This window comes from Podarcis tiliguerta (assembly GCF_965153285.1).
Source record: "Podarcis tiliguerta genome assembly, chromosome: 11".
Classification (NCBI taxonomy): Eukaryota; Metazoa; Chordata; class Lepidosauria; order Squamata; family Lacertidae; genus Podarcis; species Podarcis tiliguerta.
This window is the reverse complement of record NC_139544.1, coordinates 27430802-27448721: the sequence shown is the minus strand read 5'-3', so window position 1 is coordinate 27448721 and position 17920 is coordinate 27430802. Positions and strand designations below refer to the sequence as shown.

The window sequence follows — 17920 nt, the reverse complement described above, 5'->3', positions numbered from 1 at the left end:
AAATCCTATACTCCCTTGCTTGAGAACAACCCCCACTGAATTCAGTAAGTCTTACTCCTGAATAGACCTATTTTGGATTGTGAAGGAAGCCATATCACAACAACTGAATGCCAATCCACCTATTATTACAATTACCATCATTAGCAATCCTGTAGATACCACTGGTATAAGAACTAGCAGACATAAATATTCAGCAGCATAAATATTCTAGCTTTAATACCTACGCACTTGGTATGTCAGCTGCAGCTGTCAAAAACATCAGCTGGCACAACTTCTGCAGACACTGGACATCCTTTTTTTTTATTTAATGCACACAGAAATGTCTGGATCAAAGTATCTCTGCATATTATGGTTTAACTTATGTAACACATCTGACAGAATATAAATTGGCAAAACTGGTGTCTCAATTAATCTCTCTTCTTCATATCTCTCTTCCATCACTGTACACTGTAGCTGCTAGTGCCATCTAAAATCCTGTTAAAATACTGCCTCCAACATAAATTTGGACACTGAACTAAATAACCTCTGAGATCCCTTCTAAATCCAGTTCTATGATTTTAAGATACTAATGTTCTACTCCTTAAAATCAGAAAGATATCAAAACAGCAACTTATATCTACTGCAGAGTCCTGAAATGAATTAAAAATATTGTTCAAACGGTAACTATGGTAATTCAGTAACTACGGTAATTCAGCAGCAGAATTCAGATGAACCTGACATGATGCCATCAGGATCAAGAGATACATCACTAACAGATAGTCATTGCCATAGCACAAATGTCAACCATCGTTTCCTCTCAAACAATGTATTCTGGTGCCATATGGATGCTTTCAAAAAAAGGCAACGTATGAATGTTGCAGTCCTATATATGTTTACATAGCAGTAAGGTTCACTGAAACCAACAGGTTATACTTCAACCATTACAACAGTTAGCATCAGGCTGTTACAGAGGGGGAGAAAAAAGAAGATGACAGTCATACCTACATATGGTCCACCAGGTTTTATGACCTTTGTACTTCGATTGCGAGACTCCTCTTCTGCTTGGGTCATACGTTCTCTAGTCATTTGGTAAGAATCATTTGTTGCACATACTGTGATTTTGTCCTGTATAAACCCCAAGCAACTGAGCTGGGAAGATCCGGTACTAAGCAATAATGAGAGGAAAAAATCCTTATTTAAAACATTTGGATGTAGATACAAAGATATAGCAAAACTACCGTATTTTTTGCTCTATAAGACTCACTTTTTCCATCCTAAAAAGTAAGGGGAAATGTGTGTGCGTCTTATGGAGCGAATGCAGGCTGCGCAGCTATCCCAGAAGCCAGAACAGCAAGAGGGATCACTGCTTTCACTGCGTCTGGCTTCTGAGACTCAGAATATTTTTTTTCTTGTTTTCCTCCTCCAAAAACTAGGCGCGTCTTGTGGTCTGGTGCGTCTTATAGAGCGATAATTACGCTAAGTATGAAAAGATACTATTTTATTTCCTTCTGGTCATTTAAAGCCAAGTTATGGACTGTAACATATTCATCTGTTTGCCAGTTTTGTATATAAATCTGTAATAGATGTTTTTGTAACAGAGAACTCAGGCAACGACATAAAACAGCATAGTGGTTTATACAAATATACTGCAGCAGGGAAGTGAAATGAATTGTGATTTCTTAAAGCAAAAGCAATGAATATGGTGAAAAAATTAAGAGCAGCCTTGATGGATCAGATCAAAAATTGAATCAGTCTAACATCCAGTTTTGGCCAATCAGATGCCTCAGGACACCCCATAATCAGGGCTAGAAAACAAAAGTCCTCTCCTGTTGTTGATCCTAGACAATTCTTAGTGGTCTAGTTTGTACATAATGCTAAACCATGGTTAAGTGCTCTGTGTATAAAGAGGATAGATTCACCATGAGTCTTGGTCTCACACGATGCTCATTCCTCCCTGGTGACTGAAAGCCAGGGTTGAGGAACTCTTCTTCCACTTGGCTTTATAGAATGAAGAGAGGAGAGTGGGAGCCAGAGCCCAAGACTCATAGCAGCTTCTCCCTGATCTGCACATAGCTAACCTATGGTTTAGCAGAACTGGGCCAATGTTTTTAGTTAGCTGCCCATTATGAAGAGGCCATTTGAGCCAGACTTAAGAACTAGATTTGACACTTAAAATTTACAAAAATGATCCTAAACATTTTTACTCAGAAATTAGTAAACTTAGAAGTGCAGACTTCTCCATATTCCACCAAATCACAGTAATATTTACAGGTGCTTCAAGATCAAGAATTTACAAAAAGGCAAAACGTGTGTAAATAGACACTTATCTGCTCAATCCCCACTGATTATTAGATTAAATATTCTGGTGCCTACAGAAGAGGCCACAATAAGTAGTTTCTAAGAGGCTGTAGCCTTAAAGAAATTTGTACTGAATTTCTATAATACACACAAAGCAATTGTGCCAAGAATACATATTAACATTCCTTTCATTCCATTCTATAGCAAAGGCATGATTCATCAGTAGTATCCTGGGTGCATCTGCCATATTTAGCAGGCTGAGTAACAAAAGTAAACAGCTCTTTCTGTCTGCTCTTTATTAAATGTGTGAGCACCGTGGATCATCTCTAAGCATCACACGTGTATGCCTGGTAGAAAGAAACTCGCTAATATAAATTGGGCAGGATACTTTGGCACATTTATAGGATAAAGAGTGGAAGACACTTCATATCAAATAGCAGAAGGGGAAGAAGTGGCATTTTTTTGTCAAACACTAAGTCTCAACAAGATTATTTCCCACAGACAGGTAACTGCATTCTGCAGCAGATTGTAGCACATTTTAAAGTAATGTTTAAATTAGGAGAGGGATTCCTCATCAATAGTTCATGGCAATTACTCTTCTGATCATAGCAGCAATTAAAAACAATTTCATTTCCCTTTCATAAACATTACCTTGAAACAGTTTGCTGGACGCAGTCAAAGCTTCCCTGAGGATTATCTTTGCCAACATTTGACAAATAGAAATTAAAGGTATGCACTTCATTTGGGAGATCAGTTTTGGGAATCTTGACAAGCTGAAAAAGCAATTAAAAAAAGACTCAGAAATGCTTACTTTATGGAAAAGTACCATATCTGATCATTAATACTGTAATGAATAATACAGCAAACCTGCAATGCCAGCCGCTTATTATCATGTAACAGATGCAACTGAAAGATGACAATTTGCCAAAGGGACACCCACTGGGTGATATCCAACCAAGTCATAGAGTAGGTCTTCCGAAATCAATGGACTGAAGTTCACTGATTTCAATAGATTTATTCCGAGTATGAATAACACTATAGCCCACACACTGAGTCTAAGAAAGAACTGCATTCTAATCACAAAAGCACAAGCAAAAATATTGCTACACATAGAAATATTTTAGAGTTCACAATATATTTTCCTTTCACTGGTTTATTAATCCATAATAAGGCATACAACAAACTAGACATTTCTTGCAAGGTATAGTAGCCCTAAATGCACCTTTACATAATTCATTTACATTTAAAGTCTCAATAATCTCATGTGTACACACAAGGGTGGGGTGTGTGTAATTGTTTTGTTCTTGTTTTTATTATGTATTTTGATCATGTAGGTTTATGCTGTGAACTGCCTGAGATCTTCAGATGAAGGGTGGTATACAAATTTAACAAATAAAAATAAATGAATAAATGCAGGCACAACAGACTTCTTCCAAATTTATTGGCTATAGGACACAGCAGTAGCGATGCCAGGCAGCTTGGCCACTCAGCATTATCTACAAACCCAGAGTATTATATTTGGGTCCAGAGGGCCATTTTGGACTTGACATATTATATGTCCACTCAGGTGCCAAGCTAAAGTTGCTAGGATTTTCTTCTTTATAAAAACTGAAGATATAGTTAGGATAAAATAGGGATAACTATGGTCCAAATCTTGTCTAGCATAAATGTCAACAGTATTACCGGTACTTTATTTTTGAAATATTTTTCATTAATGCAGTACATTTCATACAATTATAGGCCAGTATTTCATTCAGTATTTATAAGCCTAATTAGATAGGTATTTCCAACAGAAGTTCAGTGGGGTGAGGACTATAATTGCATCTTCTTTCTTGCTCTGTAGCTGTTGCTATTGTCAAAAGGTAAACAGCAAGAGATTCAAGAAATGAAAATGAGGCCGATACAAACATTGATACCTGCCCACTACAGCAAACATTCCAGTGGGTTCACAAGTAACCCTGCTACTAAAGTTGGCTTCAAAATCACTCTGAGGACCCAGCAACTTCTATCAACAGCTTTTGTACAAAAGCATAATGGGGCCAGCATAATGCAGCTGTGCTGTTCCACTGACTGCAACTGATACTGTATTCTAGTAGAGATTATAAAGTACTGTACTGTGCAAGCACAGATAACGTATACAAAAGGGGGGGGGGGAGACACTCTGTCATGTGGCCCACTATACAAAGGCATATCTTATGGAGCAAGTATTTTTGAATAGGTAAGCAACACTAGAAAATGTCTAAATAAATTAAGCAAAGGGGATCTAGTTCAAAGATGATGTCTATGTCCAACAAGAGTGATCTATCTAGGGTTTCTTCCATACCTGGCGTATCACACCAGCAGTTTTCCTGTACACTTAAGCACAGCTTGGCAAGAAGAGTGTGCACAACCATGTGCCCTAAACAGAAGCAGGAGAAGGGAGACCCACAGTAGGTTCACCCTGGCTGCTCCTCTTCTTAAGGGAAACAGAAATTGGGTGTGGAGTGAGACCCCTTCTTTGGGGTGTCAGGCAAAAAGACTTCACCCAGAATCCCCTCACAATGCAGATATGCTGGGGCTTTTATTGGAGCGGAAGGCAGGGTCAGGGAGCCTTCTGAATGTCAGCTTCAAACTACTCTATGAGAATATAACTACAACAGTGGTTGCATAGTTCTCTGTGTTTGTGGCTCCTCATTTTGGAACCTTTATGCAGTATTCCCAACTGAAATATTTTTCTTGCATGTGTGTTCTTTTTCCAAAAAGTCTATGTGTGTTTTAGATTCAATTCCATTCAATATTACTATTGTAGACTGCTCTTTAAGATAACAGGGTTTTTTTAATGGGACCAAAAGGTGGTATAAAGATGTCTTTATAAACAGATTTATAAGTAAATAGTTGCACCTACTGGTTTACATTCAAACAGGTTCTTCAATACATTGATCTTTGGGGTTAAATCTGATTTTGCTCCTGTAATATTTATAATTATAAAGTATTATGGATGACAGCCAATGTGGTGCACTGCTTAGAGTGTTGGCTGCAACCCAGTCAGGATGCTCACTGGGTGACCTCGCGCCAGTCACTGTCTTAACCTAAAATACCTCACAGGGTTCTTCGGAGGATAACATTGTGAGATGAGAGAAACCATGTATGCCACCTTGACCTCCTTTTTCCTCCAAGGAAAATGGGATGTAAATGTAATAATTAATTAAGGTGGGGAGGGCACAACAGTCCATGAGTACATGAAGGCATTTCAGCCCCCTCCCTAATTAAGCTCCTTCTGCCTCCCCAAAAGGTGTTCCTGGAGATCAGAGATGATATAAAGTGGCATTTGATATGACTACGACCAAATGGAAAAATTGTGTGTGTAAAATAAGACATTGTAAGTGATAAAATTTAGCTTTAAGGTAACTTAAATGATTGTGTAGAATTTGCATATTTGGAAAATTCTTTCCGAGGACCTCTTTTCTTTTTGCTTCCTAAGGTATTTTCCTAAAGGTTCGAGTTCTCTGCATAGTCACTGAAGTCTTCCAAAAACAAGGAAGAATAAGTAGCAACTAAATGTGCTTGCTTACAAACTCCCATACAGTTTGGGCATAACATATGTAAGGAAATGTTTCTAGTTCCTGTAATTCTCTGCACTCTAAGGCATTAGCATCCATGCAACAAGGACTGAATATATAGAGAAGAACTCTATGTGCCTGTTTGCCCCAGTCCTCTAGGTAACTTGCTGAAGACCAGACCTAGACACCATTTGGAAGCATTTTTTATTTGGAACTAGCAGTTTTGTACCCAGTGTTGCACTGGAATTCTACACTCCTACTATTCGTGCAGTGCAGTTTAATGAATGGTTAAAGGCGGTAGAGTTTTCAATTGTGCAGTCCATCATTTTGATTCAAAATGGTACCCAACTGTATCCAAGCAGAGACAAAAACCTGCTCCTTGATCTTGGGAATCATCATGCACAATTTGGTTATGACACCTTAAGGGGTGTTCAAATGCACAGTAAAAGAACAACTTTGCAAAATATGGTAGATATTAATGGGCTTCGATGACTGAATTGATGTATTGCCCCTTTTAATATCAATGGCTTGGATCCAATGATAAGGGAGGAAAGCTTTCCATTCCTTCATCCCCACGGCAACCCTCTGAATAACATCTACATAGGAATATGTGTGTGTGTATGTTCTCTTGAAAAATGCAAAATGGCATAGGAGGAAGAGAGTATGGAAACCTTCCATGTATAACTGTAATCCTATATACATTTATTGGAGTAAGACCCTCTGTACTCAACTTACTTCTAAGTAGATAAATATAGGGCTAGATCCAGGCTTGTGTTGAGATGGGGAGAGGCCACAGCTTAGTGGCAGAGTGTGTTATGCTAAATTTCCATTTCCAGGGAGATCTGTAGGAAGATCCCACCTTGTTTGAGACCCTGGAAAGTCACTGCTAGTCAATGAAGACAATGCTGCACTAGACAGACTGATATTCATTTTAAAAAGGGAGGGGGTAGCAACACGCCGTGAATATGCTACAGACTGTTTCAGGTCGGTTAAGAAATTTTCAGAAGTATATCCTTTGGCAAGAGAAAGGCAACATTCCTTATATTTCTGCCAGGCACAATAAACTGGATGGCTAGGGGCTGACATACCAGCAAAAATGAAGTAGTTTATTAGTCACCACGTTAAAGGGAGATTCACACGTCACTTCTTTAATTATAGCAGAAGGTGTAATTTTCAAAAAGTTTTTAATTTTTGAAGTTTCTTTATACATTACCACCATTTTAGAAGTGGCATTGCCAAATATAATAATTGGTATGACTCACAAATAGTATGTGTAATTCTTCAGATGTATCTTATCTACCACTGAGAGGAATCCATGCCAGTCGAAACAGAACCAACATTGGAACTGTATCTAGTTACTACAGTGGTACCTCGGGTTAAGTACTTAATTCATTCCGGAGGTCCATTCTTAACCTGAAACTGTTCTTAACCTGAAGCACCACTTTAGCTAATGGGGCCTCGTGCTGCCACCGCGCCGCCAAAGCACGATTTCTGTTCTCATCCTGAAGCAAAGTTCTTAACCCAAGGTACTATTTCTGGGTTAGCAGAGTCTGTAACCTGAAGTGTATGTAATCTGAAGCATATGTAACCCGAGGTACCACTGTATTCTTAAATACAGTCATGCCTCAGGTTAAATGTGCTTCAGGTTGAGTGTTTTCAGGTTACGCTCCGCGGCGACCTGGAAGTAATGGAGCGTGTTACTTCCGGGTTTCACTGCTCGCGCATGCGCAGGTGCTCAAAATGACATCACGCACATGCACGGAAGCAGTGAATCGTGACCCGTGCACACACAGATGCGGATTGCGTTCGCTTCAGGATGCGAATGGGGCTCTGGAATGGATCCCGTTTGCATGCAGAGGTACCACTGTACTTAACTTCTTCAGTTGTTCTTAGACTTCCAATATTTGGGTATATACAGGGCAGTCCAGTCCTCAAAATCTGGCTTTAAACCTAATGAAACTCTGAAGGCTGTAAAATAGCAGATGGCATCATCTTTGTAAATAGATCATCAGTAAGTCTGCCGATTCTGAGGAAGGCATTTAGGTACTGTGGCCTGCTTAGTTCAGCTAACCAACCAATGTGGTTAAACAGTAACCAGATGTGCAAGCAGAGAGACGGACAGAAAAGTCAACTTCAGACTCAATCCAAAATTTAAGATAAGACGCACTAAAGAAAGAAAATACTTGCCAACAGTCTAGTGGCTTATGGAGAAGCAGAGCAGTTTTAGCTTTGCATGCTAAAATTTAAGATGCAAATTCACAAAATCTACAGAGTTTCATACAGAGTTTCTAGATATTGCCAGCAAAGAATTCAATTTTGTATTGCCTTATTTTTCCAAGTGTTCATACCTATTATAAGAGGTAATCACATGAAGCAGCCACAGTTATAATACAGTGGTCCCTCAGGTTACAAACACCTCGGGTTACAAACACTTTGGGTTACAAACTTCGCTAATCTGGAAGTAGTACCTTGGGTTGCAAACTTTGCCCCAGTATGAGAACGGAAATTGTGCGGCGGCAGTGTGAGACCCCATTAGCGAAAGCGCACCTCAGGTTAAGAACAGTTTCAGGTTAAGAACGGAACTCTGGAAGTTCGTAACCCAAGGTACCACAATATAAGAATGCCCTCTAGTCTGTTTAAAATTATGGCCTGTATTGTTGTGTTAACAACCAGTCCCAGAGATCAGAGAATGCCACCTGACTTATCCAGGGGTAGCCATCATAGTGCTCTCCAGATGTTGTTAGACTAAAACTCCCATCATTCCTTACCGCTGGCAGTGTTGATGGGAGCTATTGTCCAACAATGTCTGAAGGGCCCCATGCTCCCTACCCCGAAGCACTGAATAACCAACAGCTGAGCTGTCACTTCTCAGCCTAGAATTTATATTGAAACTGGAGTGTCATGAATTCTAGCAAACACACCTATTAAATCTTCCCTGTGCCTTGCCTTCCTATTTAATTTAGTTTTTTCCCCTTCCATCACTTGACTAGGAGAGTCCAAAGCAAACTGGCATTTAGAGCAATGTTGGTGGTTTAGAATAGTAAGTACACTGACCGTAAGACCAGTTTACTTCAGGAAACACCTTTATTGATTGCATGTATATGTACTCCACCTTTCGTCCAGAAAGACACACTTAAGGCTCCCAAGTTCCAATCCAAGCACTGACCTGACCCAGATTTGCCTTTAGTAATGTATACTAAATATGCATTTTTAGAAGTCTAACACTCAATATCATTAAGAGCAAGATTACTTATAAAAGCTTTCCTCCCTGTCCCTTCCTGTTTGCCTTAGACTTCAAAACTTCTCTGTCATACTAAGGAAAAGCCTCTATACATCTTCCCTCCCAAGTCTATCCTTCCACATTTCCAAAAAAGTTAAATGAAAAACATTATAGCAAAAATATTAGGTAACTATGAAAAATGCACTTTCACATATTTCAGTTTTCCATATATTAATATCTCCCCTCCCTGTTTCTTCCAAACATGTTCACATGTTAAGTTTTATGTCACTCTGTTCTGAGAGTGCTCGTCTCACATATCCCAGAAAGTCAGTTTATGGTGGCACTACACACGCCAGAAGAGAGAAGCTTTTGTTAACATGATAAAAGTTATTTTTTAAAAAAAGTAAATACTCACCCCTTGGAGTCCTTGAAATTGGATGGAAGGTCGAGAAGGAACCAGATTCTAAAGAAGAACAAGGAACAATGAGCTCTCAAAGAAAAGAAAAAAATCAAAGCTACTTCAACAATCATCTTAAGTATTTTGTTCATGCTTGTAATTATTGTACAAAGAATCAATGGTTAATGCACATTAAGTCTGATCTCTGAAATGGCATTGGCTAGGGTCAGATGCAATGTCAAACCATGGCTTAGTGTTACAGGAATGAGTTGCAGCAAGGCTTGGGTTTCTGCATTCTGCCCATCCCTGCCTCCCATGCTGTCAAGAGGACTTCTGCAGTACTCACTTATAGTTTTCTTGAACCCTGACTTCCACTACACTCAAACCCAGTATTATGGTTTATCCCCACCTATGGTCAGTTTGAAATAAAGGCAACTTCAAAACATGGGTCCGCCTTCTAGCTTCATGGAAAGAAGAAGAGGGAGCAAGGCTGAAGCCCACCATGGCTCATTCATGTAGTACTAAACCATGGCTTAGCATTACACCCATAGTATGCGCTCTGAATGAAACAATGTTGTTCCACTTGCAGCAACAAGTGGAACTAATGTAAGTGAAGGGAAAACAGTTCTCAGTCATTCCTTCTGCCCTCTGAAGCCCCCTGCACGACCATCTCCACTGCTCTGAATAGGCTTTCAGGGTCTGCAGCAGAAAAGCACTTCCTCGCCTTCTCTCTCCTTAGCAGAATAGCCACACTGAACATCACCCATTATCTTTATCTCAGCTGGTCTAACACAAATGTAATTTGATTCAGCTAACTTAGCTGGGAAAGCATTAGATCCCACAAAAATGAAAACAGAATGAATCAGGTAAAGTTCTTCACAAAAAACTAAAACAAGACATAACTGTGGGACACATATCCCTTTCCACTAATTGGGGGGGGGGGGCAGACTATGAATAGCATTTAAAGCATTTAATAGTGAATGGTTTGTTACCTTTCAGCAGGCTTATTTAATATATACAAACAAAAAGTCGTCTGCTATTCCCAATTTGTTTTGGTACAAGAAAAACCTACGACTGCGAATGGAACCTTTGGAAATTATCCAAATACAATAAAATTGAATGAATGGCTTTATTGTAAGGATACTGAACATGCTTTGCAGAAAGCGACAAAAACAGTGATACTTTACTAATTGTTAAAGATCTAATTTGATGGTGCTTCATATAAGATGAATTACAGCTTTACTGTTGCAATACTCGGCTTTAGGCCATAAAAAGGCAGAGGAACTGAAGAAAAGAATTTCTACAGCCCAATCCCAAATTGCTCAAAATGGTTCCTACCGCTGGATCTTTCTATTTGATGTTTTGTAACAACAACCAAACCTAACTAGATTTGGTTTTGACAATGTTGCATCAAACTAATTTAGCAGCTTAGGCAATTGTTTTTGCAACACCAATGGGGAAACTCAGGCCCAGGATTGAATGTGGCCCTCTAGACCTTTTTATCTGGTCTTTGCAACTCTCCCCAAGCTACACCCTCTTTTCCTGGGCTACACCCTTTGCCAGCTCTGCTTTAAGCCCTAACTCATTTCAGCCCTTTTGTCTGCTTGATGATAATACCTCCTGGTTGCATGGATGGAGGGATATGCTTGGGGGGGGGGGGGTTGTGTAGAAATATTTGAGGTTGACTAGGAGGAAATGTGGCCATCAAACTGAAAAGAGCTCCTTAGCTTTAATCTAAAAGCACCTCAGTGGACAAGTCCAAGACACCTCAACAAACACTGCCAACAACTGAAATTAGGTTGTATATGACAAAACAATTTAGGTTCTAGTTCTGCAGTTCTGTTGGTTATGCCATGGAATAGTCATTTTAAAAAGAGCAACTCTTCTGTACATATTTGCATTCCTCAACAAGCACCTCACTATTCATTGCTCTGGTGTGGATGCATAAACTATGGTTTATGTGAAATTCAAAATCCTCAAGCGTGTGCACTGCCCTATTATATATGCTGTGGCCATAAGGAGACTGGAAGCTTTCAGGGAAGTTTTCAATTAACGGCATTTTATAATTATGTTTGAGCCTCAAGCTATAGTTCATCTTTTAACTATATTTTATTGAAACAAGTCAACTTAATAAACCATGGCTTGAAGTTGGCTTATTTCCATAAACCATAGCTTGGCTAACCAGAGTTTGTCCAGATTCAACCAAACACTAAAATGTATTTATCTAAAAATCAAAATGAAAGCTTTGGCTCCCCTTTCCCTGCTGTACAAGAGACTTGATGAAATAAGATTCTTTTGCATAACACTAATGTGGAGTTTAATGTCACAGTCAAACAAGACCAATATCTGCATCAGTTTCATAGTGACTTGAAGCATTGCAGATTTGTTTCCAGAAATGTATGTGCTTGCTAAGACAGCTGATGCTAAATGCCTTGTGCGTCAAGCAGGTACCTGCTTCCACCTTCATTTTCCTAATCTTCTTCTACGCATGTTTAATTTCAACACAAGCAATACTAGAGCTTACTCAGAAATAAGGCTCACTGTGTTCAGTGGAGCATGTTTTGAGGAAAGCACAACAATACAAAATATACTTTCGTTATAATTCTTAAATTCATGAAGCATATTCAAATATTTGTTAAATATGAAATGACAACTCAAGTATGCTTGTTTAGAGTTTTCAGACTCTATTCCATTCAGATTCACAATATAAACTGTAATTATATTTGATGCTTCAAGGGGTGTGTTACATCACTTGAGTTGATTAGGAACTCAAATAACTTTTTGATTAAGAAAAATGAAGACATCAGCCTAGGAGTTGAAATGGGAAAACATTTTGCAAACCTTGACCTGTGTGAAATGTCAAACTACCTACATATTAGCAACATATTAAATATTGAAAAACTATACAATAAAAATCAGCCACAGCTTGATTGCTTAATTCTGTTGCCTTAAAACTACTGTATTCTTACTGTGTTACATAGGTAGGCATTAAATGAAAAACAGCTCTTCATAGTATAGTAAAACCAAGCACCTTTTAAACCAAGTGTCCCCTTAATCTCCATACTATTGTTCTCAATTCCCTTCATTTTCCTGTACTCTGTTGCCTATTTATTTTTAGATTGTAAGCTGCTTTGGGCAGAGGTCTGTCTGTATTACCTTTTGTAAAGCTCTCAGTATATTTTTAGGTGCTCCATAATCAACCTAGAAGAACGATATATATTACAAAGTGCAACACCACCCCCAAACTTGTATTAAAAGGGTCACCTTAAGACTTCTGCATGTAGAGTTTATATACTAATAAGCCAGTTGCCTGAACCCAAAGGATCTACATGACACAATGGTACAATCATTTTGGCGCCAGGTTAAAACTCATTTATTTGCCTGGGCAATTTAAAGTCCAAAGTTTTAAAGTTGATCAGTATCCAGCCTGTTGCTTTCTTTTAAAACTGTCTCCATTGTTTTTATGTTGTTGTTTTATCTTTCATAGTATTGTATTGTTTTAATTTTTTTTAATTAACCTTTGTACGCCATCCAGGTATCTCTGTAGATGAAGGGCACCCTAGGAGCATTTATAATAAATAAATAATCAGCAACAAGCACCAAAGCTTGACATCAACATTATTAAAGTGTTACAATTCTAAAAATGTTATGTGAAGAGAAAAAGGGACTAGCACAGTGATCAGACTTTTAGTAGATTAGAAGAACTATTAACACCTGCCCTGACCCCAAAGTTCCTACTGGTTATTTATGGGCACATAAAAAGCTGGCCTTGACACAAATCAGATTCCTGCAGTATTAGTTGTGAGGCCATCCTTCAAGAGAGTGGTCACATTCAGAATAGTGCCAGCTTGTAAGCAGTTATACAAAGTCTGATCACCGATCTGCAGCAGGAGCCAATCTGGTCCTCTGAAGAACTCCCTTCATGAACTATTCTGAATTTCCTATTCAAACTAAAGAAATAAAATAAAAAGACAGGCTGCTGGAATGATCTGATTAAAAAGGTACAAGATGTGTTTCTACCATAATAAGATTTTATTGCATATATGACGTTTCGGCTTAGCTAAACGTTTTGACAGTACCTATAAATGATACATACATTACACAGCAAATGCTTTGCACCCACATCATGTTTATGACTATAAGCATTTGAAGATAATATTTCTTAAATCCCTTACACAGTGCCTATGGCTTCTTACAATATTTTAATTAATTTATTTTTCAGGAGGCTATTCATGCATGTTACATATTTTTAAATGCCAGGCAAAAACATTCCTCTTCTCCCAGGCCTTTAGCTAATTAAACAACCTATGGCTTTTTAAACTGTATGTGTGTGCACTTGTTATTGTTTTTGTTTTTATGGCAAGTATTGTTTTGTTTTCATATTGTAAAACTGCCCTGTGCTTTTTGGATGAATTCAATGACAATAATATCTAACTACTGTGATATAGCAAAAATAAAAAGAAATTAACTACAAATTTCCCTGTGTTTTGGACGGCTGGAAGAACTGTTCAAGTTAGAGATGTTTTGCTGTTTAATTAATTAGGGAAATGGGCATAGGGAAAGCTGGTGAAGATTACCAATGCAGGCAAGCTAAAAGCCAAACTGACTTTTGTTCATCAAACTGTCACTTTAATAGCTACTTTATGACTCTGCAGGCAGCTGATCAAATGGTGGGCAAGTACTGTTCCCTTCCGTTACAAATTCCCGGTATGTTGCATATTGCAGAACTGACTTTGAACATATTTGCACAGTAGTATTTTACCAGACAAGGAAACAGCAACTAGCTTTGTTACTTCAAATTTTATTTATCTCAATTATAGGTAAATAACATCTGTATACACACAATAATTCTGTATGTAAAGTAAACTCCAGGAAATTAAATTATATTTATTCTTATGTAACTGATATTTCACATTCTAAATCACTAAAAAAGTTGCAGCTAGGCTCCTGTTTTTAAGTTACTCACATTTGATTTTACAACGCTAGGGCAATTATCTTTCTTGATGATGCATTTACCTACAAAATGCAGACTAGCTGAACTCAGCACAAATTTTAAATAGTCATGTGTTGTAACATGCAAGAGTGTCACTACATTTAGGTTAAATTAGGTATTACGTACATGAGACCCTATTCATAAGAGACTCCAGAAGAATGCTTAAAATTAAACTCAAATCTACAGTTTTATATATATTTTACATTTTATAAGAAATTAAGTTGATGTGAAAATTATGTATTTTACAATTACAACTTCAGAAACAGTTTATTCTGTGCCACAAGTAATATGTCTTACATTATGGAGACCTATAGCATTACGGAATTTTAAAAGCTAGCAATTTCAGCCTCAACAAGCCTTTGGTTTCTTTAAACTCTACAAAATAGGCAAAAATTATTCAATATGACTACTTTTTATGTTCTAAATATTGACCGAAGTTAGTTTCAAGACAGGAGAAGAATTATATTTAAAACTGAACATAAAATTGGTATACTATGCAACTCAATTTTTTATATTAAAGAACTGCTATAACTCAATCTCACTTTAATTAGGTTAAGTCTGAACAACAAAAAATCCTCTGAAGATATTTACTCTAAAACTTTCTTTATAAGCAGTTTGGTTGACAAGTTAATGAGTTTATTTTTAAAAAAACACAGAGTATGAAAAATAATTATACCTCCAACCACACGCTGCTTACTCCAAAATTCTAACTTTTCTTAATTATTAAAAGATGGGGGAGGGGAACACAAGCAACTCTCTACATTTAAAGAAGAAATCAATAGTGTTTAAAACTATCACATTCCAGAATATGAGCCTTTGAGCAGCCTTGACATAGCAATAAGAGTTTGCAGTTCTTCAAGAAACATATGCAGTGGAAAGCTGCAATTTGAAGTTGATTTCGAAGGATCATTTGGCAGAAGTAATGATTTCCACTCAGGTTTAACAAGGGAAACAGCTGATGTACTGCATAATTGTGCAGTACAAAACCCAGAGTGGCTATAATACACTGTTCAATGGCTAAGGGGCAGAGAGAATGATGGCCCAGACACGCTAGAATAGAAGGGGCAAACTCAGTGAAGGAAGCTTACTCGCTTACTCTATTTTAGATTCACCTACTTATTATGAAAAACAACCATTAGTCATAAGAAAAGGCACAATTTGGAGGTCAATTCTGGGAAAACCATGTCTGAGTCATCTTTTTACATGAAGAACTACATAAGGAAAGCAGCACTGAGACTCTGAGAAGAGAGACTGTTGTCTGTCAATAACCTGTTATTTAAATTCTGTCTGGTTTTAGTATGTTCCTGGCTTATCTTTTAAGAATTGCTCCTAGAACTGTTTCAAAGGAAATCTTTTGGAAGAAAGCCTGCTGGCACTACAAAAGACATAGAATTTATTTATTTTTTTAAAGAAAAGAAAAAAGAAGAGTCGATCAGCACCTTTTCTTGGGATTCATTGTACTCAAAGTAACAATCCTCCAAGATTTCTCAGAACAGTAAGGGAGAGGGGAGAGAGTAACAAATGGGCCTTAGGGGAAAAAATGAGACAAGCAACATTTAATTTGAAATTCCATGTTAAAACACCAGCTAATTAGAGCTTAATCCTCCTTGCTGGGACATATAGCCACTTTTAATGTGCCCCGAACAAACACAAGCGGAGGCTCAAGTTTCCAATGGAAAGCTACAGTAAGGAAAAACTAAAGAAGACTATCAATTCTCCTGTCCCCTACTTTTGCAAGTGAAGCCTGACAGAGATCTATCATATGTTCTTTTAAACTGACCCATTCCCCTGAGTCTAAAATGCCCTTCCCTTACGCTGTTTTTTTTTTTTGGGGGGTGTAGGGTGTTAAACCCCCAAACAAAGACAACATTGCATGAATCCAACATATCTCCAGAATATAAATGAAAAGGGGAACACAATCCAGATATAAACCGATTTAAAATATTTCTACATTATCCCCGATGTGCTGAACAATTTATACAGCTGCTGTTACCACTGGAATGTGCTGTGGAACTTGTCCCCATCAGGATTTCTCACAAGGCAGCTGTTACGGATGGGGGTGGGAGAGGGACAAGGTATTGGTGGTGGGGGACACAGGAAGACAGTGAGAAACAGTTTTCCTGACAGCATGATAAAGATGTACAATAAAACTGTCATAGTTGCCATTGTCCCTTAAAAAAAACAACCAGGGCCACTTCACATTTTCGGGGTGGGCAGGCTGAGAAGCTGGGCCTAGGGAAAAGCTCAGCCCATCCCTCTCTCCCTGCCCCGGGGAGGGAGAGCGAGCGAGATCAGCAGGCAGAAGAACTAAGCCCATAAATAAATGACAGCTCAGCAGAATCGGCCTCATCTGGGAACGGCTGGCTCCGGTCACGGCCAGCTCCAGAGGCACTAGCTGGCACCGACACCGAGAAAAATGACTTTCTTGTGTAAATGCCATTTTCAAAGGATCGCCCTCTGCCACGGCCAACCTCCTCCTCCTCCTCCCTTCTGCGTGAGGTACATACATACAGGGCAGCTGGGGGCATTTGTTGCCCCGCAAAACTTTTTCCCCCCTTCTCTTACGCGGAAGGGAAAGAAAAAAGAGAGGGGGATCAAAAGTTGGTGAGAAGGAAGAATGTGGAATTAGTATTCTTATTCCCACCCCCATGCCTATAAATAGGCACGAACCATATGGAGAGACGGTCCCATGGAAAGGGGGGGGGGGGGAGAAGAGGAGACTTTTCTAAGGGATCCTCAGCCGGACCCAGAGCAGAGTGTGGGGCGAGATTTCACGCCCTGGGATGAGTGGGGTGCGTGGAATTCCTCGAGGAAGCAGCCCCTCCACGCCCCTTGCGCCGGCTGCCTGTCCCTCTTCCCTTCCCGGGCGTCCCAGCCCGGGCGAGTGAGGACGACCGTCGACCCCGGGGCGCCCCTCACCTTGCTCCCCTGGTAGCTCTCCAGCGCTCGGAAGGCGGTCTCGGTCAGCTTGACATGTAGCACCGTGATGTTGTCCTGGGTGACTCTGCCGCAGGACACGCCATACCTGCCCCCTTCCTGCAGCGCCGCCATCTTACCAAGCCGCCGCCAACGCCGCCGCCGCCACCTCCCGCCCCACAGCCACCACTGCCACCGCTGGGGCCGCCAAGCCGCCACCGGAGCCTGCTACTGTTGCTGCTGCTGGGTCAACAGCTACAGCCATCCTGCCGCTGACGTACCAGCCAAGCCCGCCAGCGCGCAGACGCCGCCAGCGCCGCGCCGCCGCCGCCGCCGCGGCACCCCGCCCACTCAGCGCAACGGCCGCCCTTCCCTCTCCTCCTCCTCCTCCCTCTCCGCACACCTTAGCCACGCCCCCTTTCTTCCCCCCACGCGACAGGCCCGCTGCCAGGCCGCGACACGCACGCCACGCCCCCCTCCTCGCGCGAAGACGCCTCGCGCCGCCGGCCTCGCTGATTGGCCGAAGCTTCCCCAGCCGGGATCCGCGCGAAAGAGGCTTACCCGAGGTCAGCCGGAGA

The 17920-nt window shown here is 39.9% G+C and overlaps 1 protein-coding gene across 1 annotated transcript in view; it reads right to left on the bottom strand.

Annotated features, from left to right (window-relative positions):
- The window catches only part of ELL2 (elongation factor for RNA polymerase II 2), a 39103-nt gene extending 21217 nt beyond the window's left edge, over positions 1-17886 (bottom strand). Inside the window, exons 1-4 of the mRNA XM_083404005.1 lie at positions 17346-17886; positions 9452-9499; positions 2929-3050; positions 981-1144 (exon numbers count right to left, since the gene is read on the bottom strand). Of these exons, the coding sequence (XP_083260131.1) occupies positions 981-1144; positions 2929-3050; positions 9452-9499; positions 17346-17477 (466 nt within the window). The 5' untranslated portion in view covers positions 17478-17886. The remainder of the gene's footprint in view (positions 1-980; positions 1145-2928; positions 3051-9451; positions 9500-17345) is intronic.
- Positions 17887-17920: the final 34 nt, after the last annotated feature.